At 47.0% G+C, this 23,870-nt stretch overlaps 1 protein-coding gene across 1 annotated transcript in view; it reads right to left on the minus strand.

The window, feature by feature from the left end:
- The window catches only part of LOC8034040 (colorectal mutant cancer protein), a 29,731-nt gene extending 6,901 nt beyond the window's left edge, over positions 1-22,830 (minus strand). The window contains exons 1-12 of the mRNA XM_042291750.1: positions 22,812-22,830; positions 22,451-22,599; positions 20,633-20,889; positions 19,032-19,141; positions 18,797-18,939; positions 17,637-17,855; positions 16,483-16,677; positions 14,947-15,108; positions 12,850-13,096; positions 7,405-7,597; positions 1,969-2,203; positions 1,179-1,367 (exon numbers count right to left, since the gene is read on the minus strand). Of these exons, the coding sequence (XP_042147684.1) occupies positions 1,179-1,367; positions 1,969-2,203; positions 7,405-7,597; positions 12,850-13,096; positions 14,947-15,108; positions 16,483-16,677; positions 17,637-17,855; positions 18,797-18,939; positions 19,032-19,141; positions 20,633-20,889; positions 22,451-22,599; positions 22,812-22,830 (2,118 nt within the window). The remainder of the gene's footprint in view (positions 1-1,178; positions 1,368-1,968; positions 2,204-7,404; positions 7,598-12,849; positions 13,097-14,946; positions 15,109-16,482; positions 16,678-17,636; positions 17,856-18,796; positions 18,940-19,031; positions 19,142-20,632; positions 20,890-22,450; positions 22,600-22,811) is intronic.
- Between the last annotated feature and the right edge of the window lie 1,040 nt (positions 22,831-23,870).

A 23,870-nucleotide genomic window follows, 5' to 3' on the forward strand; every position in this document is an offset into this window, starting at 1 on the left:
TGTCACAGGAACCAATATTTCCATGCATGTCGCCGAGCGAGCGCATGCATGGCCGGATGGTTTCCACACTTGGCTGTCGCATGGAGGGTCTAGGTTTGATTCCAGGGAGTGGAATGTTCTTTTATTTATGCTTTCAACTTGGCGTTCTCGTAAGTTCGAGAAAATTGCCATGTGATTGAGTTACGAATGTTCTAAGCGCCAAATGTTCCACGCCGAATGTTCCAGAAATCCACGCGGGTACAAAAGATGCTCTGCGTGGCAAGCCAGAGTCAGTCCTGCTCTAGTGCTCAATCGTACTGCTCCGCTGACCTTCGATGCCTGCAACGCTACCTCTGTATTTTTGTTTACGGCACAAGTTCGCCAAATTAAACGTGTAGTTTCTGTTCATTCGTTGCTTCATCATCTGTCATTTGTGACAATATTGCACACACAGATCACCGACAAGAATGCAGAAACCTGCTGCAAACTTGCTTGTCACACGTACCGGTACCGCAGATTGCATAATTGATGTGAATCCCATTGGATCTCGGACGGAAATCGGGGCGCGAGCAATGTTTCGGAATTTTTATGTTGGATATTTAGCGAAAAAAATGGGATGGGCAATTTCTCAGGGAAGGGTGCCCTTACAAAATTGCACATGCGAAAACTTTTGTTTTTCTTCTCAAGATAAGACAGGAAGAGGCTCTAAAAGTATGGAGATCAAACCTACAACTAAACAAGAGTGCAGATACCAGGACACTGTAATTCCCCAATCAGAAAATTGGGCTTTGCACAAAACCCAGACCAAAATTAAGTATATATTTTGATTGTATCTGATAAGCGTGGAGACTCGCAGAATGTGTTGTGAATGCGCTGGCCACGAGCTGCGTGCGTGTGTGTGACGTCACATGAAAGTGAAGTTGCATGACTCCGACATCACGGTATCACAAAGTCGACATCACGGTATCACTAAGTGTCGAGTGAGATCATGGTGTCCCGAGACGGCAGGGTTTCAGGTGATGGGAGGGTGTCATTTGACCGGTGCAGCGCGTCACCCAACCGTGCCGCTCTTCCCACTAAGCCTAGCCCCATAACGCATTCCGCATTTTGATGCTAGGGCACTGCTGCTTTACGTCGAGAGACTTCAGAAGACGCAGGGCACCTTAATGGCCCAGAAAAACGTGGAATGCGACACTCACGAGTCTTGTGGCGGCCCTGGCCTGGGCCCTGTCCTGGGCCTGGCGGAGGTCGCCCAACTCTGCCCGGAGGTGGTCCAGGGAGACCGTGTAGGCCTGCTCCCGAGCACCCCAGCTGCCAGACTGGAGCTCCAGTGACGCCTTCTCCTTCTCCAGCAGGTACACCTGTGCCTTCAGCTCAGCCTTCTCCTCCTGGGTCGGGGAAGGTACGCCATGCATAACGAATGGGCCAGCAACATTTCCCGTAACAAAGCGCCCGAGATAAAGTGGTTACGGTAGAACCTTGCCAATACGTCCTCAGTGGATGCTTTTTCTCGGCTGCCCCACTGATAGGAAAGCCCGCCCCATTGAACTCATACAGGAATATCTCTGTCAGTTTCCTGTTTGTTGTGCTTGCCCTCCCAGTTATGAAGTGTCACACTATAGGTAGCAGTGAGAACCTTGTTGATACATTCTCGATGGATCCATTGGCTCAGCTGTAAGGGCCATGAATACCAATCCCATTTAACTGCTATAGATGTGTGTGTAACAGTTTCCTGCTTATTATGCTTGCCTTCCCGGTTGTTACAAGTCATACTATCAGTAAGGCAGCCTTCTCTGCTGCTCCACAGATAGAATGATGCTGCCTCGTGTGTTCTCAGTATAGTTTACTCCACAGGCACTAGTTTAGTTTTCACCGAATTGTTTGTTACGGAGTTCTGCCTTGCCCATGACATTAGCCGAACAACAACGAAAAGCGAAGTGAACCGAGACGGGCATCTGGCACATGGGTAAGCATGCAAAGCATGGCAACCTTGATGGCCATAAGCTCCTGCATGAGCACGGCGTTCTCAAGGTCCAGCTTGTGCGCGTCCAGCAGGGAAGGGGCCCCTCGGGGCTCCACGTGCACCGTCTCCAGCTCCAGCAGGGTGGACCGCACCGCGCTGCGCTCGCTCCGCAGCTGGCCTAGGTACTCCCGCAGCCGCTGCTCCTCCGCCTTGCTCAGCTCTCCACCACCGTCGCAGCTGCTCGACGTAGAGCTGGTCGTACTGTGTTCAAGAGTGGCACGTGCCGTTCTCAACGGGTTAATGAAAGAGCATCTTAAAAAGATCTACCTTAATTACTAACTCAAACTCTAGTACACACCAACCATCATTTATTTTCTCTCTCTCTCTCACAGTCGAGCGATAAAAAATTTTATGCTTCTCTTGTTTTGCAGGTTCTGACGGACTCATACTAAAACAGCACAAGAGGACATGGACGAAGCGAGAAACTCGACGAAACAAAAGCAAATCAAACAGCATTTGTTTCGTCCAGCTTCTCACTTCGTCCGTTTCCAGTCGCATTGTTTCGATACGAATACATACCAACTCGCCAGGTTATCTATTCTGAGGGATGCTGTGCGTGATGCTACGAAGTGAAAAATAATTAGCACAAATAATTGCCTGTTTTTCTCCTCAAATTAGAACGCTGCTGTAGAAATTATGCATGCCGTGTAAAGTACTCGGTTGCAGTACCAACCTACGTGGTAAAATGTGGGAACTGTCAACGTACAATGCCCGAGTAACACACGAAAAAGTGCCAACGTTGGGAGTTGCCGACCATATTGCGATGCGCACATTCACCTCACAATGGCTACGTGAAAGGGGTCGCACGAAAAAGTGCCAACGTTGAGATGTGCCGACCATATTGCGATGCAGCACGTTCACCTCACAATGGCTACGTGAAAGGGGTCGAGGTGTAGGCTCGATCCTATTTTTCTTGGCTCTTACATTTTGTTAAATAGCTACACACCTCAAATCTAATAATTGCAACACAAATTATAGAGACTAAATTTCCAGAAAAAAAAACAAAAAACACCTCCTTGTCAATGTTTCCAAAAATTTCATAGCCTACCGTATTTACTAGAACAATAGACGCAATACTTATCAACAAGACGCTAGCATCTTTTTTCTTGCAACACCCACATACAGCATATCATTGCGTTCTGCATAGAATACGTAGATAGTTACAAGGTTAGGAACAAGATTCCCCGTGAAATTGCAATATGTGCAGATAGCATTTTCGCGTGAAGACGTTATCTCTGTCCATTAAATCACTGGCGTCATTCTACCATTCGAGCTAAGTGGTTATCCACGTTCTCAGCGAGAAGGCGAACCAAAGGCTCTGTTCATAAACAGTGCGCCCGTTAAGGCCCGTTCACACACTTGCGTTCGGAGCGACCACTATGTTTACGAACGAATGCAACCGCCGTGACTTCAACGACAACTTTGCGCGACGTGTACACACACATGCAACCGCACGCAACCATACGAAGCAACAACCAATGAGAAACGAGCTTCAGCTCTTGCTCCTAGCCAATAGTAAGCAACCCAGGTACGCTTAAAAACATGGCGGACGGTTTCGTGCACGACGCGAGGCCTCAGACTTCTCACCGGAGAAGCCGGAGGTTTCGGCTACGGCGAACAGTCACGAAGATCTGCTGTGCGCCTACAATAGCTGTGTAAAGGCTGGTTCTGACATCTGCAACGAACCCGTTATCCACGACTGCGTCCGTTGTGACCAGAGCGACCGGAACGACCGCTCTGCGCCGCGCGTACACTCCAGCAACCTCTGCCACAAGCGCAGCGGGTCGGCAGCACGGCGACCGCCTCTCCGCCGCCGTCAGCTGTTTTAGCGGTGCCTCTAAAAAGAAGGGGACGCTCTGCCACTCTTTTACGCAACAGAAAATAGACAGACCGTCTTCTATGACCAAAACTTTATTTATTTTTTCAGGATACGCTTGCAGGGTAGCGCATTAAAAAAAAAAGGGGAATGATGCAGTACTCCGTCTTGCCCGATCACGACTTTAATACACGACTTTGTCACAGTACAAATCTCGCCACACGCCTTTTCTAGGATCATAAAAGACAATGTAATTTTAGCAGCGATAGTGCAACGCAGAAAAATAATTTCGTGATCAGATAGGCGTTGCGGGCATTCAGAATTGCTAACGCTAATCACCTTTTTCGGGTGAGGAAAACGCGTGAAAACTCGCATCCTTTATACGGTACGCACCAGTAATACCTTGAACTTGAGCACACGCATGGAATGCACCAAATAAGAAATCCGGGTGATGCTCGAGGACACAAATGCTAAGAAAGCACCACTGTAGTCGAAGTAAACAAACACGACGGCACGGGCGTTTCTGCTGTCTTGAGAGTGCCGCCACGAGATCGCCGCACGAGTAGGTGGACCTTCCTTTTTAGTACGTGCTGGGTTATCATAACGACACACAACGAAAATTCTCAGTCAAGGATAGCGCTTTTACACGGAACAATGAGCGTTCACCACGCCGTCCATGTCGACGATCACCATCGACGCCATGTTTGGAAATAGAAGGAGCCTGGCACGACCGGCATGCAACGCGCGCGACTGAGCTCTCCTCGACCTGTGATTGGTCCGTCGTTCTTGAACGTAACGAAAAAGTTCAGCCCGGCTCAACTCCTTGCGTTGCGAACGAACACGAACGAAACGACCGTTTGGCGCTTCGTTGCTATGGTAACTCGTCGTTCCAACCGGTTGCATTCGTTCGTAAGCATAGTGGTCGCTCCGAACGCAACTGTGTGAACGGGCCTTTACTCGTGTAAATACGGTACTTCTTACTTTCGACGAGCGTATTGGTTGTCAAAGATTATACAAAACTCCCGCTGAGGAACTGTGCTTGTATGCTTGTACTGTCCGTCGGCACGTTGCCTTCGTCCGCAGTTATAATCTTCATAAAGTGACCAGATAGCTCGAGTTAGGCGGCTGTGGACTTGATGTCCTGCCTGCTTGCTTGTGGGACGGTGTTTTGTCCAGCTTCTCCATTTCGGTTCCCCCGTTTATTTAATCGGGACGCAACTTTATCACCTAAAAAGTGTTTTCCAAATTTTTAAGTTTCTAGCGGAAAAATGCCACCTAGATATGACATATTAAAAAAAAATACATTATTGTCGGCTTGCGTTTTTTTTTTGGGGGGGGGGAATAATATAGTGAGAGAGACGAGAGAAATCTTTTTTGGCTAACGAGCCAAAGCCACAGCCGACGCTCATTTGCCTACATCGCTCGTGCAGCTTGCGTTTCTGCCGCCGCGCCACTTTTTGTTCAGCGAACTTCCTATAATGCATTGGTTCATCAATTGCTCTCCATGCTGCATTGGTGAAAGCACATGGGACGACATGCAGAAATGTGAGGAGAAGATGTCAGAGTTCAGGCATGTTAATGTTGACGAGAACGCCTTATTTGACGAGGCCTCTAACATTTCACGTTGTTAGAGGCCTGACTGCTAAAAAGCTGTAGGAGAGGAAGAGCGAGAAGAAAGCAGTAGGTGAATGGTGGGCGGAAGTGCTTCAGCATTTTGAGAAGACTGAAGTGCCTTGTGCAAATGTGAAGGCATTCACCGAGTATTGCATCTGCTCACCAGGAACAAATGCACCAGTGGAAAGTGTTTTCACTGATGAATAAGATATACTGCGGAGGAGACATAGCTTCAAGTGACAATGCTTAAAGTAATGCTGATGCTGAAGTTGAATGTGCACATGACGTGTGAGCAGTACCATTAACATATATCTTCGGAAATGAAGGACTACTGAAGAAGATTCATTCCAGCAAAAAGTATTAGAGAAGTGTCTAATACTGTTAGCTAGAATGTCGCATTGTCTAGTTGTTCCAAAATTCGACAGAGACACTTAAACGGGCACTGACACCCCAAAGGTCTATTTTTTATTGTCTAAAACAATGTAAATTGTAGTTATAAACATGCAAAAAAAAAAAAAAACGCAACAAGAAAAAAATTTTTTTGCGCGCGTATGCTTTTTTATTTTTGGCGCTCTTCTCTCCCGCTTTTCACCTCCTCGCTTCTTTTGATTTCTGACAACAAAAATCATGAAATTTAGAAGCTTTGTAGGCGACATTTTTATACCATTTAATAACGACAATCGCAAAACATGTTTTTTAACCCAATTGCAAATGCACTACGGCCCTTCTTTTTGAAATACCAAAAATAAGAGTATGTTGTGATGTCGTCTCCTGGATTTTTATCCTCCCTCGGAAAACATGGCGGCACTCGATGCATGTAGCAGAGGGTGATCGGTGAGTCGGGGATTAGGACGAAATGGTCTTTTTTAGGTGCCCGGCGACCTCTCAGACTTTGAAAAGGAAATGGTCGAACGGTCAAAACAACTGGGTTTGATGCCAGAGTATCATAGTTTCGGTTGTGACACCACCGGGGCAGCGTTGTCTGCTCGAAGCGATAGGCAGCACGGCACGCACACAGAAAACCGGTTTCCCGATACGCCGGCGCCCTTCTCTCCTGCTCCTCACCTCCTCGCTTTGGGTTGCGGAGACACGTTTCGGAGCGGAGGCGCAAAAGAAACTTGACTCGCAGGACCCCTCAATATTTGACATCACTCCACTGGCCAGGATTGCGCGGGAACTTCAAATTCAGCATTTGGAAATTGTTTTTTTACTTCACAAATACTGAATTCTCATGTTTCAAATTTTGAGGGTAATGTCCAGGCATCATTTTCAATCATTTCGCATAATAAAAGAAAATATGATCTTGATGTGCCAGTGCCCCCTTAAGACTGCTTATGTGTAAGAATGCAAAAGCGTTCCCACACGCAGCGCATTCCTACAAGCAGTGCCTTCTTCACACGGCGTGCCGGCGGTGACATCAAGCTCCTCCACTGCACAGGCGTGGCACACCCGCCAGCTCCACGGCTTCTGTGACGATGCATCTGCGTTTCTTCGCTTTACTTTGTGTTTTATTTCTGAGGCTCGCCCGCTTCGACCTTGAGCGCCCAGCCGGCTTCCGTGACGAGGCATCTGATATGACGCTTCGCAGCCAATGGGAATTCCGCTTGCGGGTGCCGTTTTCCTGTTACAGACAAAGCCAACTTCGCTCCATGGGACAGTTAATGCTTTTTGCATTAATAAACAGTGCGATTTGCAGACTAAAAAACTGAATGCCAAATCTCAATGTTCAACGCCCCCGGATATGCCTCCTGTTTTGGAGTCTGAGAAATATGGTCGCTTTAAGATAATCTTCATGATTAGTGTCGTATTTCTTATTCATGCACCTCCGGGCACGGACCCAGTGCGGTCCCGGTGCAGCCTCCTCTGTGGACCCAGTGCAGCCCCAGGGCTACGCTGTGTGGGTGCCGTGCAGACCCAGTGTAGACCCAGTGCAGCCCCAGTGTGTCCCCAGGGCTATGCTGTGAGGCCTGACCTGGTGGTGTGGCTGTGCGAGGAGAGGTCCTCCCAGGGACTCAGGTTGCAGCCGGGGGGCGTGGCCAGGCCGTACTGGCGGTCCATCCGGTGCAGCAGCTGCCGGGCCACGCCTTCGGCCAGCCGCCGCTCCTCCTGCATGCGCTGCAGCAGCAGGGACACATCCTCCTGCTCCTTGCCGCTCAGCTCCTCCACTGCATATCGGGGATCCGAACGGGGCAGACAATGACAGAAAACCGAGGCTGTGCGATTGTTCTAAACTCCCGCTATTCGACTCCGTCCGCAGTACACTATCAAGACCCGTTCACGCACTTGCGTTCGCTTACAACCGTGTTCCTTCTATCTCTCATGACAAGAGAACAACACACTGCCATGTTGGCGCCATCTATAAGGTGGCCTGAAACTGCATTTCACTAGAGCAAAGGTCTTGCGGTATTTGCGAGGTCAAATGTACAGTAGGCTCGCGATAAGTCAAACTCGGATATTTCAAACTTCCGGTTGATTCAAACAAATTTCGAAAGTTTGATTGTCCCATTATATTTTTAATCTGTTCATAAGCCGCTTAATTTGAGCGGTGTTTTTGTGTGATTCATACTTTTTGTTCTCGCGGCCCCTTTGAGCGCGCTTCATGTCGAGCACCGGTACACTGCTGAGAAACAGCACCCGTGGAGCTCACTTCCGCGGGTATTGCTTTTCAGCAGTGCACTGGTGCTCGGTAAGAAGTGTGCTCAACGGGGCTAGTGGTCCACGATAGACAACTTTTTCCTGGACAAACAAACTTTAATTTTGTTTTGAGGCGTCATGCGCTGTTTAAACAGTCACGATAGACATTTTTAAGGAATGAATAAACTTATCTCATATATTTCACCAATGTTAAAAGGGTTTCATACCTGCTTATGATTAGTGGGCCTGTGTAGAGGAAATCAGCAAATATCTGCTTTGTACATGTAGCCATCCATATAACAAATAATAATTTGATCTTGCATCATATTTAGACAAATTTCTGATAATTCAAGCTTCCGATAATGCAAACATAATTTGTGGCTTCTTGAAGTTTGAATTAATGATAGTCTACTGTACATACTATCTATGATAAAGGGTGGTTTTTCAAAAAATGGTTTTCGAGCCAATAAAAAAACTAAGCTGTCCCGCATTAGTCCGTACAGCTACAACGGAAAAACATTAGAACAAATGACCAATAATCGGAGCGGCAAAATCCCAACACGCGTCGCTATTGTTCCCGAGTGCACCAAGAGCGAGAGTGCCAGTCACGTTCCATGTTTCAACGCGGGGGTGGCCAGCAGAAGATTGAGAGATAACATAGCTTCCTAAATGCGGGCTTTAGGATGGGCTACTTTCTGCCGGCCACCCCCGCGTTGAGACATGGAACGCGACTGGCACTCTCGCTATCGGTAAGCTTGGGAACAATAGTGTCGCGTGTCGCAATTTTTCCGCTTTGGTCGTCGATCACTTGAGCTAATCTTTTTCCATTGCAGCTTATAGTCACGGCAACAGCTGCGGCATGTCACGGCGAAGTCGTCGGGCATCGACATCGCGTTTGGAAAAAAATAGACATACGTTCTGTCCCAACCGCTTTTGTTTTGTTCCATTTTGTTCCCAACTTTCTTTCTTTCTTTCTTCCGGAGTGCGTGAAAGTGCATCTCCCGGCACGAGCTCTTGGCATTGACAGTGCTACAACGACATTTGGTTACCGACTGCTTTTTTTTCTAGAGAGCACGTGCAGTGGGCATTGGGTACTACAAAACCCCCAGGTTTAGAGCAGGTCGTTAATGGCTTGGCGTAGCTTGGCATCAATGCCTCAGCTTCGCACGCGGCGGACACAGGTTCGAATTTTGCAGGCGGCCGGCAATCTTTTTTTAAGCATTTGGCAACGTCGACGATGGGAGCCCTACATTGCCAACTACAACGTCGACAATGCCAACAACTACTAGCACAACTATAACATCAACGACTGACGTCATTTTCGGCGTTGAGGAGAGCCCGTAACAGCTATGGCTATAAAAAGAATGATGCGCGATAAAAATAGGAACTATACAAGAACAGCAAGTGTTCCACGGCCACCCCGAACATGGTGCCAGTAAGAGATCACAAGACCTTGGTCATTAGCTGTTGCGTGTGAATGTGGCCTTAGTCTTCGAGTTGTTAAAACATTCAAAATTTAGAAATAATGCCTTCGGAAAGCTTCCCCCAATTTCTTGCGTTCACTGCTCAGACAAGTTCAGAACGTTTGCTCACTATTGTAAGCCAACCTTCTTTGGTTATGATTATAAGTCGACCCCCAGTTTTAAAGGGCAGTGCCAAAAAAGAAAGTAAAAAAAGTCATCAATTTGCTCGTGACATTCTTTTACGTTTTACCAAACTCGCGTAATACCATAAAATACCGAGAATCTGCCCATTCCACACTAAATACCGAGCATCCGCCCATTCCACACTAAGTCCCTGTCCCTAAATGTTATAACGTCTGAAAAATATGCGCAGTACAAATACAGAAAAAATTTGTGAGCTAACAAGCACCCACCCCCACTTGCTTCCGATTATCTCCAAATTTTTAGTGGGCGCTTGAGCGGTACTTTACGGTAGTGACCACAAGTATGGGAGTTGTTCCTCATACAGTAAAACTTCTTTGAAAAAATGTGCTTGTTGAAAAAACAATTCCAGCTGCACTTAATAGAGTACTCATACACAATTCATATTAAATAACTTGAGGGAGAAAGAGCAATTCAATATTCATTCATTTCTTTCTTCTAAAACAAGCTCACATCAATAACTTTGGTATATGTTATACTCCGTTTTACGATAACTTGGCAAACTGTGGACACTGCAACCACCCCGACTCAATATGGCACATGATAACATGCCATAGTTGAGGCCATGAGGGCCTCGTTTCCACCACAGCAACAGCGCCGTCTGCCACAAAAAGTAGTTCTAGGCTTCTTTTTCTTTTTTTAATGGCAATTGAACTTGCGCGAGTTCATCTTTATCAAGAATATATAAAAAATAAAGAATAAATTTTCACACACTTATTAGTTTCAACTATATTTAAACAAAGAAGTGACACCACGTCCGTATCTGCTCTCAATTTTTTTCTTTCTTGTAACGTCGTGGCCTTTGGTGATCGCAGCCCTGTAATCGACCGCTTCCGCTCAAAACATTGCCCTGGCATTAGCGCCTGCCAGATTCACGGGTAAATTGAGCGTATGGTTGTCTCATGAACTGTTCCCGAAGAGCTCGCTTCTCTACTGGATGGCAATGTTGGGGTGATGGATGTTTGCCCAAAGTTGGTTCGTTTCGCAGCAGACAACCCATGGCCAGCAGACGACAGCCAGTTCCTATGGACCTCACATTTGGCGCACACACACACGCTCCGGTGACGTGATGTCACGTGCCTCGCTTCGACTCTCTTATTGGATTGTGGGGGCTGTAGCATCCACAGTTCACCAAGTTATTGTAAAATGGAGTACAGTACACACGCTAAAAACTAGCATGAAGCGTGAAGAGTTTATGCCAGTAGTACTAGATAGTTGAGACGTTAGTAAGTAATGTCCAGGCATCATTTTCAATCGTTTTGGATAATAAACAAATACATGATCTTGACCTGTCAGAGCCCCTTTATGGCTTCTAAGAACACTTCTAAAGTTCAAGTTTTATGGTTTACAAATCTGCAAGAGCAACATTCAGGTCTGTGAAAAAATGAAGATTCGGTAAATTAAAAAAGAGAAAGACAAGCGACTTTCTACAAAGATGCTTCAAAGTGGTGAATCCATTGTAAAAGCTTGGTCTGCTGGGCAAGTTGGTACTGGACATTCATATTAAAATAGCGCAAAAAAGACAGGACAAAAAGACGAAGAAGCACACAGGACAAGCGCTAACTGGCAACTAAAATTTATTGAATGCTTCCAACTTTGCTATCACTGTAAACGCGCTTAGTCTCGTCTCAACAAAAACCCAGCGTACCGTCAAATCAGCAGATACAGCCCGCCCACCGCCTGTTCAAAACGTCAGCAAAACAGCTACATCACCCCACCGCACAATCCGAACGAGGAAAGGAAAAAGCGCCGCGTTAATATTTACGCATTAGAAACTGTACTCTTTCAGCTGCATACACATATACACCAGTGCGATGCTTATGCAAACGTCTTTGTCACAAGCATGTATTTTTGCCGCCTCCAGCAGCTCTCGTTCCAACCTTCCTTTGTTGCGTCCCTCCACCTGCGCACCTTCCAGCGTGGTGGAACAACCACAAGTTTTACAATGCCCCGGCAAGCGGGAACCGTAATTGTTGCCAAGAGAAGCCGCATGCTCTCGAAGTTTATCATTTAAGCAATGTCCCGTCTGGCCTATGTAAACACGACCACACGTTAAAGGAATCCTGGAAACCCCCTCAGTGGCACAAGGCACAAACTTTGTGACACGTTTCTTGCTGCAAACGGGTTTCTTCACTTTCAGCCCACTCACCATAGCGCACAATTTTGACAATCTGCACGGGGCAGTGAAAACAACGTCCACATCGAACTTAGACGCTATCCTTTTCAGATTGTGCGACACCTTATGAATGGAAGGTAGCACTACAAAATTCTTTGGTTTCCTCTTTTGAGAGCAAGCGGCTTCTCTTGGCAACAATTACGGTTCCCACTTGCCGGGGCATTGTAAAACTTGTGGTTGTTCCACCACGCTGGAAGGTGCGCAGGTGGAGGGACACAACAAACTAAGGTTGGAACGAGAGTTGCTGGAGGCGGCAAAAATACATGCTTGTGACAAAGACGTTTGCATAAGCGTCTCATCGGTGTATATGTCTATGCAGCTGAAAGAGTACAGTTTCATTAACACTATCTAACATGTAAATGTTAACGCGGCGCTTTTTCCTTTCCTCGTTCGGATTGTGCGGTGGGGTGATGTAGCCGTTTTGCTGGCTTTTTGAACAGGCGGTGGGCGGGCTGTATCTGCTGATTTGGCGGTACGCCGTGTCTTTGTTGAGACGAGACTAAGCGCGTGCACAGCGATAGCAAAGTTGGAAGCATTCAATAAATTTTAGTTGCCAGTTAGCGCTTGTCCTGTGTGCTTCTTCGTCTTTTTGTCCCGTCTTTTTTGCGCTATTTTTAATATGAATGGTGATTTTTAATATGAATATGAATCCACTATACAAAAATTTTGAAAGCTTCACCCGACTCAAGGATCTGAAAAATACCTTTCATTGACAGAAACAAATTTTAATGATTTCACCCAAACACTTTTCTCACGAGTTTCTATTTTGAAATTCTGGCAACAAGGACCCTCCAACTTCTGTTGCGACAAACTTACCACCCAACACGTGCCCCTGTGCCAAGTTACAAGCTGCTGCGTCCATCCCCGATTTTAGTTAGTCGCGAGTACACCTCCTTCCTCTCCAACAGAATGCCAATACAGAAATCCCAGAGAGGCGTCTCACGTGGCGTGGTGAGGGAGACCAGGCCCGCAGCCCTGCAGCTGGCCAGCACCAAGCCCTGGCCAGAATCGGCAAGCGCCAGGAGTGCGTCGAAGGCCTCGAGCGCCCGGTCGCTGCACGCCAGGGCCAGCTGAAGGGCCGTCTGGTTCGACTCGTGCTTCCCCAGGAGCACGCTCAGTCGGTCACACTGGCCTCGGCTTTCCTCCAGGGCCAGCTGCAGCAGGTCGTTCTGGCAGCGCAGGTGCTCCACCTGCAGGCAAGGCATTCCACAGTTTTCCTGATGTGCCCTTGACCTACTGCATTGTCGTACCAGCTGTATTCGATCGTTCGCACGAGTGCGAACGATCGAATACTGCCATCATGTGTGTTTTGGCTAGGTAACCCAGAGCACTGCTCCTGTTCACGCACTTCGTTCTTGCATCCCGACGGTCGACTATGCATCAACAAAGTAGCAAGCCCTGCGGCCCTGGCCGGCGTCTGTCATATTTCGCACATATGAAGCCAGACATTGACCTCGAAATCGCTGTGTTGCGTTGAAGACAGCCGAAATGTCTCGATAGGCGAGATGTCCAGGAATTACTGTGGCAAGGCGTGTAGTCGGGTGAGTCAATGTACGCTCAGAGAATAAAACGGAGCAAAGAAGGACACAAGAGCAACTAACACATTTCTTGACGGTGTTGTACAGAATAATTTGTTGAAGAGATGCCCTGTCTTTTCTTTGTTTCTTTTATCGTTATGCTGTTTATTAAAATATAAAATGACAGCCAGTAGTCAGCGCTGTGCTTGTGTGAGTCTTCTACTTGTCTTTGTGTTCTTTTTTGCACTGTTGTATTCATTCCGTCTGGGAACTACTTTAGTTATGGTCCCGTACTCGGCTGCGCCGCCGTGGAGTGCACAGGCACAACTGAGTGTTGGGCTAATCCAGGCTACACAAGGCTCCCAACTTTGGGAAGAAAGGTTGTGACACGACCACCTTACACTGGTGGTAGAATACCTCAGTTGTTATAACATTGCCTTCAGAGAACGGGCAATATAAATTACTATTAAGTCCCGAGAGATGCCCCACCCCTGAAAGATAGCCCACCCCTATTTATTGTTTGATTTGCTATATTTGTTTAAACACTGAAAGATAGCCCACCCGTATTTTTTGTTTGATTTGCCATATTTTTTTAAACACCGAAAGATAGCCCACTCCTAATAGCAGTGGCTGGATCAATGACAGCCTCAAAGTAAATGTGGCTAGTTAGTTATGGCGGGATATAAGTGAATGCTGCTGATTGGGAAGCACAGCCATCTTTGCTTCATTGCCTCTTGCCACAATAACAAGCTTGGAAGAGACACGACCTAAAAATAGCATTTTTAAAACTTTTCTTGATTTTGTACCGAAAGTTAGCCCACTTCATATTTTCACCCGATTTGCTCGTGATTTTAGATGGGCTATCTGTCAAGATACAGAAAAACCTCGTTATAACAAAACGGGATATAACAAACTAATGGATATAACAAAGCAATCATAATTCCCCTTGCTTGCTAATAGTGGGAAGAAATGGACATTGGCTATAACAAACTAATGGTTATAACGAAATAATTACGACCGCTCCTTCAACTTTGTTATAACGAGGTTTTACTGTATAACGGTAGGAGAAAGAGAGAACTCACAGAATGCTAGAAAGTATATATTAAGCAGAGCAAACCATCATGAAGCTCATGTATTGCTGCTGATGCTTAGCCGAACAAACAGGCCTATGTGCAGGCTTTGTCAGTTCCATTGCGAATGCAGCTGGAGCCGTTTGTAGGTTCTTAAGTCTTAGAAGTTTCACCCATCTACCCACTTAAAAACACAACTGGTAAGTTGGTCAGTCGCTGCTCTAACAATTACGCTCATCTTACCAAAGATACTATGCAATGACAAACAATTCAAGTAGACAAAAAGACCACGAATATGGTATTCTAATATCGATGCCCTGATAACAATAGAGTGCATAGAATCTGTCGACTGGCTTGAGGCCAAGCTGCTTCACAGGTGCACTAGCATTTGAGCAGCAAGAGTTTGTCTCGGCACTGGCTGTGGCATTTGAACGGGGTGCAATAAATGCGAACCTTGCTGCTGAGGCGTTCGGTCTCCACCTCAAACTCTCGCAGGCGTCCCTCGGGCAGCGGGGAGCCCGAGGACCGCAGGCGCTGAGCCGCAATGGCCTCCTGGGTGTTGGACTCCTCCTGAAGCTGCTGCACCAACTGCTCCGCCACCTTGGTACTTGAAATCTGGAACCACAAATGGGAGCTTCAGATTGTCTGCTGATTGCTATACTCAGGAAAAACTTTCTGTGGCAATGAAGAGAAAGCTGGGGGTCACTGTGAGTGCTGGCTGATTGACTTCCCAAGCGAGTACTGTAGTTTGGTACTGTTACTGAGCACCTGAATGGCCACTTGACCTGTGCAGAGCGATGATAGCAATAAAAATTCAAGATTACGAAACAAAATTTTGTACATTTTTGTTTTGCTCTCCTCGCTTCCTCAGTACGACTTTTGATAACCTTGACGATGTCGTGTTGAAGAAACTCTTTCTTAACGACTGGAAACTGTGGACACTTCTTTCTAAGAACTAGTGTGAACCAATTCGCACTTGGTGGAATCGGTGACCAAACTGTTACTTCAAGGTCATCACTGAACCAAAACCAAACTGGAACAAAATGCAAAGCTACTAGGGAGTTTTAGCTAGTCGTTTCCACACGAACGGTTCGTCCTCGAACGCATTGGCAATTCCACTGCGCATGCGCATGTGAGTTGTTTAGGGCTTTGGGAGGCTCTTCTCGTTCGTTTCTCCCACTCTGGCCGTTAGAGTCGTCACCGGAATGCAGCCAGCGCCGTTCACGACTCGGGTAAAAAAAAAAAGATGGCGGTCGGTTTGTCCCTTGTTCCAGCCGCGCGTTAGACTTAGGACAGCAGGAGGCTATTTTCCATCCTGCTACTTTGCTTCATTTCAGAGGTTGAACCAAGTCATTTCGAGGATGGCTCACAATTGTAAGCGATCGTGAATGCTGTAAAGTTTGCATGCTAGTAAATTTTTTAGCAATGTGCGGGCTGACGAGCTGCCACGGCAACCGTCAGCATACGAAAAGATTTGGTTCGACGGCACACAACGTGAACAGTCAATCAAGTTCAAGACGACGAAGACACACCACCTACCTTTGCCGTCGTTCACACATTTTACTCTATCTAGCTTCACAGCTCTTGAAATTCCAACCAATAAATGTTACGTCAGCTGTCTTGTTTACATCAGTCGTATGCGGGAGCATGAGCCACCACGATTTTGAACGCTGCAGAATGTTTCACATGTTTACTAGAAGATGGCGCGGCCAGTCAAACTCAACCATCACCATTGTTTACACGGTTGCATCAGTTTTACGACTGGCTAAAATATGTTAAATTTCTTGTACGGTTTCGCGGAATGGACCAGCTGCACCATTCATGATTTTGGAACAATGTGCTCAAAAAACAACCTCTTAAAACTCCCTACTGAACCCAAACCAAACCGGAATAATGACTGGTTCGACTCCCTGGGCGGAACGTTCGCTTCAACAGCGTCACCGTGTGTGCTTCGGCAAGGCAACACCTGGGTTGCACAGAGTGCCTCACCCCAAGCGCGGCCATCTCCGAGCCCAGAATGTGGCGCTGGGAGGTCCCCTCGAGCTTGCGCAGGCGCACCCGCTCGGCCATCTTCGCCACAGGGGCACCCTCCTCTCCCCTCAGGGTGGACGCCTCCTCTCCCATCGGAGAGCCGGCCCCCAGCTGGGGGCTCTGCTGTGACTGACGCCCCTGCAGCTCCCGCACCTGGCCATGAAAAAGGCGGAGCGGGCGGCCGGTCAGTCATGCCAACAGAACTTTAATAGACCGATCTCACCAGCCAGCTTGGCTACGCCACCCCTGCTGCAATTTGTCAATGGAACTTTAGTCTTTCTGCATACGCAACAACGCAGCTCTGCGCGTGCAGAGCATGAGACAGCATGAGCCGTCTCGTGAGCTGCCACCCGCCTGCTGCGCAGTAAAGTCATGGCAGCGTTGCAGATGTGCCAAACACTCGGTGAGGTCAGACTATTACGTCAAACCATGCTTATTTAAGAAGAAGGCCCATGTGTTTGCTCTCTCGCAGGAAACACGAAAATTCAATCACTCAGACCCAAAAGAAGAGCCTCATAAACAACGATGCGGAGATAATGCATTTGAGCAGAAATACGGCTTGCACTAGATCCTGGAAATGCAAAACTTTAGGTTCATTATCGCAGGACACGCACTATCAGGATTCTCCCCACAGTACACGAGAGTGGTTTTGCTACCGGCTAACTGCCCACCTCTGTGATGCCCTGCCTAGCTTTATGTCTTGCCCCGGCCGCACCAAGGGAAGTGGATTGTGCGAACGCACAATGTGGCGAATCGTGGTGTTTGGCAGACTCATGAGCAGCACGTAGAAGTACAAGCACCGAGAGAAAACAAAATTGCAACAATCCCCCCCCTCCTCCTCCATTGTGAGATGTTCTACTCTCAAAAACTTTGTGGGGGAACTGTGCACGCTATTTTTATTTGAACAAGTTACTTCTTGCTTACATTTTTAAATACAGCTTCCACCACTTGCATTGCTTTAAGAAGATAAACACCCGAGCCACCTTCATAACTTGCACACGTTATAGACTAGAAAACGTGCCAATTGAAAAAGAAGGCACTTGGAAACTCGCTTTTCTGCAGGCAATCGCGTCTCTCGGCACGCAAGTGGCCCTCCGACGGGTGAGCCCCACCTTGCGCTGTGCCCTGTCCCTGTCCTCCTGGGCCGAGGCCAGTGCAGCTTTAGCTCTGTGCAGGTCCGCCTCCCTCCTGCTCAGCTGCTCGTGCAGTGCAATGTTCTGTGTCTTGAGCGAGGCCACCTCTTCCTGGCACTGAGACACCTGCAGGCTGTGGCACGACGTTGCCCGGTTCTCCACGCTGTACGCGCGACACCGGACACCGCTCCTGGACACCTGCGAGATGGTGTTGCCGCCGCCATTGTTGGCTTTGTAGCGACATCGAACTTGCCGGATCGTGAGTGCAGAATGTGTGCCACGAGCAAAGGCAACTTTCCGCCACGTCTCGGGGTAATTCTTTTTTTGAAGCCAAGCAGACAACTTTTATATTTCTAGGGCCAGCCTCATTTTAGGTAACATAACTACCACTACTTATATGATGTAAGAACTTTGGCTTTCTGTTTATAATTATCTTCAGAGCTTTTTGGCTAATTTAAAAAAAATTACCAGATACTTTAAAAAAGTACAAAAAATGAGGCTGTGCAGTTTTAACAAGTTAGGTGAAAACAACTATAGAAGCATAGTTCAAAGACCGGTGTTCTCTTTGAACTCCAAATTTAATAAAAGTATTCTATAATAACAATGAAATTTCCCAAATGAAATAGGAAAACTAAAACCATTTCATTAACATCCAGATTTAATAATAAAAAAAAATACTATATATTTTTTGCTACTATTTATTATAAAATATAATAATTATTTTATTCCAATCGCAACCTGCACTTCCAGTGAAACAACAGGTGATCCCTGTGCCAATAGCTCACATTCAATTATAATATGCCTTAACCTTATTCAAATGAATATTTGGGCTACTTGGTTCATTATCACGTTCAAAGCGCCAAAACTACACAAGGACAACAAGAAGAAGGATGAAAATAGAGCACCCCGTTTTCGTCTCCTTTCTTATTGTCCTTATGTAGTTTTGGCACTTTGAAAGTGTTAACCGTAATCCTTTTGCATTCAAAATTCACGTTCAATTTCTATTAATTCCCATCGAGCTATAAACAGACCCACAAGTGCTTTGTCGTCAAAATTTCTGGTGCCGTCACACTCCCAGTCTGTAGTTAGCTTCTAAAATTCCCAGTCTATCTATCACACAGTTACTCACTGTAACTTACCTGCGGTTTTTCGTCGATGCTTTCGTTGTCTCCAAGGCCACTGCTGGTGTCTTCCCCTTCTGGAATTTCGTTGCTGCGAACAATCTCGGTGCGCGACTCCTTTCCGGAGATCAGTCCCACGTACTCGGGTGGAGACTCGTCCCCTGACACAAGGTGGGACCGTGCAGGCTACAAAACGGGCCCACGAACACGGCGCGATCTGGACCAGAACTGACCATCGGGTCGATCGGCTTACCTCTGTCGCTGATAGACTCCGTAACCAGGTTCTCGTTGCTCGTGCAGTGACTGAGCACATCACTGATCCTAGACTCTTCACCCGACTGCTGACTGTACTCGTCTTCTTCTCTGCAAGTGTGGGGACAACAAATTCGATTAGCATACGCAAACCACACGACGTATGTCGCCAGACTACTCCAAGTACATGATAAAGGGGAACTGACAGGTCAAAATCTTTTTTTTTTTAGTATCCGAAACAATTAAAAACAATGACTGCACATTACCCTCAAAATTTGAAGCTTCGGAACTCGGCATTTGCGAAGTAAAGAAAACAATTTACAAAAGCCAAATTTGAAGTTCCCATGCGATCCGCGCCAGTGCAGCAACGCCAAAGATTGAGTCGTCCTGTAACTGGAGTTTCTCTCCCGCCTCAGAACCCTTCCAACTGGAAGTGTCGTGTTCGCCCACGTAACGCGATCAACTGCGCTTCTCCAAGCGAACCGCCTATCGCTGTGAGCAGACGACGCTTCACTTTCAAGTCTGAAGTTCTTTTAGGGCACTTTCAAGTCTGAAGTTCTTTTAGAGCCCTTTCAACGATCTCAAATTCTTTGTAGCAGAGGGAGGTCAAAGAGGATGTGCTGTGGACTTTTGTAAGTGATGTGAGGGGCCATGTAAAGCCGGCACTGCATGAAAGCCTGCCCCTGTGGAGTCACAACCGAAAGTATGCAGGCACAGGTTCCCGAAGAATGCGTTGAAGAAGGCGGCCTGGATAGCTGCACTTCTTGAAGGACTACTCAAAGGTTTCAAATCAAAGTTCTTTATTTGTCTCCAACATTTATTGATGAGGATTATGAGGTTAGCCCTAGCGCCTCTTAGAGCGTTGCGAATTCAAATATCTCAGTTGAGGCGCGGTGTCGTTCCGACGAACTTGCCGCAGCAGGTCAAATCACACGCACGTGGGAAGATATTTTTTTTGCATTGTGGTATTTTTTTGTGTCTATGACTACAACTTGCATCGTTCTAGACAACAAAAAAAAAGATGACCTCGGGGGTGCCCCTTTAAGGCTGGTTCACCCGCTTGCAACTGAGTGCTTTAAATCCTGGTGAGACCCCTTGCGACAAGAACACACACTTGCACCCTCCGTCGGGTAGGCACGGAACACGTCATTTCCACATACTTTTCTATTTTCTTCGCATACCATTGTTTCTTTCTTGGCTTGGAAACCTTTGAGGACGTTATAACAGATATAGGTGGTGCAGCATGTTCCCCAGATCTAGGAGAGGGAGCAACTCAAACCATGGAGAGCATTTGCAATTTAATAACGGATGCCTCCTGTAACGACTGGCTGCAATTGCGCGCTTTGCATCGTCGCGTGGTCAGGAGGAAAGCGGGTAGAAAGGCGAAGATGTTTGCAGACAATCAACGGTTTAGACTCCTCTTCGCAGCTTGTATTGCAAGTGCGGCCTGTAGCAGCCGCCCCCTTTCTTAAACCCAGGCTCTCCAGTGTTCTCTCGTCACAAGAGATCACGAGAACTCGAACGTAAGGAAACGCAAGTGTGTGAATGGGCATCGACAACCCTTCCGACGTGCCGACGCCCAAATTGACCCGCGGCGCTCACTCGATGACGGCCGCCCGGTGCACGTCGAGCTTCTTGGAGAGCTCGGCGATGACGCTGTGCAGCTCGGTGATGCGCTCCTCGTAGCGCTGCGCCTGCTGCTCCAGCCGCTCCTCCCGCTCCCGGGCCAGGTGCAGCTGCTCCAGCTGCGCCCTGCCCAGGCGCCGCTCCAGGGACTCCCGCTCCCGGCTCAGCTGCCGCTCCCGCTCCAACAGGGCACGCACCTCCCGCCTCAGCGAGGACAGCGCCCCGAGGTGGAGCTGCAAGGGGTTGGATGGCTCGGGCTAAGACGGTGAAACAGCTTCTGATGTGTATTTCTTTCATTAACTTATTTATTTGACATTCTATTCGTCCAAGTCAAGAGCATTAATAAGAGTGATAATTACAGTCACACTTTGAAGAGCAAGAAAAAGTTAAAACAGCAAACAATGCATGCGCAAAAATGCCGGTACACAAAATACAAACAATATAAACAATAATCGGCGTCCAAAGCGCAAAAAGAATATACAGTAGTAAACAAAAGTATTGGATGAAACACTTTTCGGCCATAACTTTGTTTCTATTGGATCAAATCTACTCATTTTTGGATATGATACGTGTTTATGCGCAGGTTACAATGCCACATAGGTTCTACTGTGATCAGAGCAATGTCGGCGCTCGATATATTCCAGGGTTATCGGTCCTTAATGCGAAAGCATTAACTGTCTCATGTAGCGAGCCGATGTCAGTTTAGAACCGCGCCAAACGGCTCTTAAATCCTTCTCGAAGTCAAGCCAGCTCCCAGCTATGAAACCACGCGCAAAGCTAGCCAACGGCACCTTTTACACTTCAGTCCCATTGGCTGGTGCGCGTCAACCAGGCTCCCATTCGCCGGACACGCAGTGCCATGAGGTGGCCGGTCGTTGAAGGAAAACAACATTCTGTCTCCCTTCCAACACGGTTTCAGAAAGGGGTTTTCCACCATAACTCAGCTTTTAACCACGGTCCACGACTTCGGCAACACGAAAACAATCTATGCATTCTTCCCGTGGTTGCCCAACCTATTTGCTTAGTGCATATTACTACCGTTAGTAAATGTCTGCTGTCATTTAAACCTACAATGAAACAACGGAAGTTCTATTCCGGCTTATATATAAATTGACGTGCTATTTCCAAACAAGCCTGCGTTTGCCCACACTAAGTATGGGCACTGCGCGAACGCAGAAACCAGATTCGCGTGAGGTGAAGCTTCTGCGCATGCGTCGTTACTCCAACAGCGCCACCGCAAAGGCATGACGTCAGAGCTGCATGTCAGTCTATACCTAGAACAGGAACTATATATACCAAGTTAGCTCCTCTATCCGGCCAAAACCGATGACATTGAACAAAAGGCAGATACAGCTGAGCAAACAAGAAATTCTTCTTTGCACGGCTACTGGGCCTAACCGCTTACAGCGGGTAGATAGTATAAATAAATGTTTGCTGTCGTTTAAGCCCATAATGATCCATCTGAAGTTCTATCAAAGCTTCTGTACCTAAAACAAACCATATGCATGTCCCACTAGCCCCTTCATCCTGCTAAAGCCAATAATTTTGGAAATAACGTAGCTGCTTCCAAGCAAACGAAAATTGCTCCCTCACGACGAGAAGCGTGGCTGCTTTTTATTTCTTTTACCCTGCAGAAGCACATACAAAAAGACCCACAATGTCAATTAAAATAAAAAGAAAAGGGGAATGTGACAAAAATGAATGCAAATGCAGCCAGTGCAGAAGTCAAAAAGGAACGAGATGTATATTCTCTAAGACTTCCAGCTGGTTTCCCCGAATGAGTAGCATACCCACCTTGTTGGCAAGTTCCAGGAGCTCTCCCGAGCTTCCTGGGACGCCAATCCCCGAGGCCTCCATCAGCTTTTGCAGGCTGTTGGGCTCGGGGCTCAGGTCTCTGCTACCAGAGTCAAACTCCCAGCTCTCGTGCCTTTCAAAAAGTGCCCCTGCAATTGGAAAGGGGTCATGAGTGATACTGGAGGAAACTGTCCCACTCCTCTCAAATGATACACTTTTTGTCTTTACTCATTAATAAGGAATGTATCGTACAAATGAAAGTGAATACAGCTGCAGTGCCAAGCCACTGAGGTTTTGGGCCCCAGTGCCTAGCCTCTGTAGTTTCGGGCCCATGGGGTTTTGGGCCTAGATGGAGACAAACATCCTCGTAACCATAACATGCTGGTGTCACGCGTCGCTCAAACATTCATGCACAATCTCGCAGTGCAACAAAAATAAATTCCTCGATGCATATAAACACTTAACAATTTGTAGCATGAATGTTACAGTATCATGCCCACCAGGTAGAAATGGATACTGATATCTAGCTACTTGTATACTAATTACGTTAGATGTCTGCTCGTTGGTAGGGTTGTCAGGCAACTGTGCCCTTAAAGGGACACTAACAGGGTATTTATGCTCGCCAAAGATTTTAGTTGTGTGTGACATATGAGAGCCCAACTACCCAGAACAGAATTTGAGGCTCAAAATTCGGTTTCTCTCCGCCCGAAAACTTCCGATCGAGAACTGGCCGGTTTCAGTCGCGCTCACTCTCTTTTCCGTGGTCACGGGCCGTTTTCTAAGGTTTCGACGCGACCACCAAATTAAATCAAAGTCATGGGTCATTGAAGGCACACAGTCAATATTAAAAAAAAAAAAAAATAAATAAAACCCATTTTTTGTGACTTCCAAAAATCTGCAAATATGTTGATTGAAAAAAAAAAGGTAGCATAGACAACCGGAAGCATTCTGTGCGTTCACTGCATAATTCTCAACATTGCGTCGTTCCGCATATCATGGGACTAACGGAACAGTGGCCTGTACTGTACTAGCGGATGGCAGCGGAAGACGGGCATGGGACCTCAACTTCAGAACTGTCGTTCACAATACCGGCGAACTCTGTCCTCCTTCGAAAGAGAAATTTCGGATTGATCAAAAGAATTGATATTCATCCCGTAAGACACCCCCAACCAGCAAGCCGATTGCACGAAAACATTGCTGAGCCGACGTCTTTTTTCGTGGCTGAAGACACTTTGCTCGCTGCAATAAACAAACCTAGGAATCTTTCAACATGTAACTGAAATGTCAATGACATAACACATTTTGCAGTGCTTCAGTTAAATTGTACCCGGTATAGAGAAATAAGCACCAAAAAGCACATATTAAAATTTATTTGAAAATGACCAGCTTAGTAGTAAATATCACAGCATTAGCTTGACTA

This window comes from Ixodes scapularis, unplaced genomic scaffold (assembly GCF_016920785.2).
Source record: "Ixodes scapularis isolate PalLabHiFi unplaced genomic scaffold, ASM1692078v2 PGA_scaffold0__279_contigs__length_252992795, whole genome shotgun sequence".
In the NCBI taxonomy this organism is placed as follows: Eukaryota; Metazoa; Arthropoda; class Arachnida; order Ixodida; family Ixodidae; genus Ixodes; species Ixodes scapularis.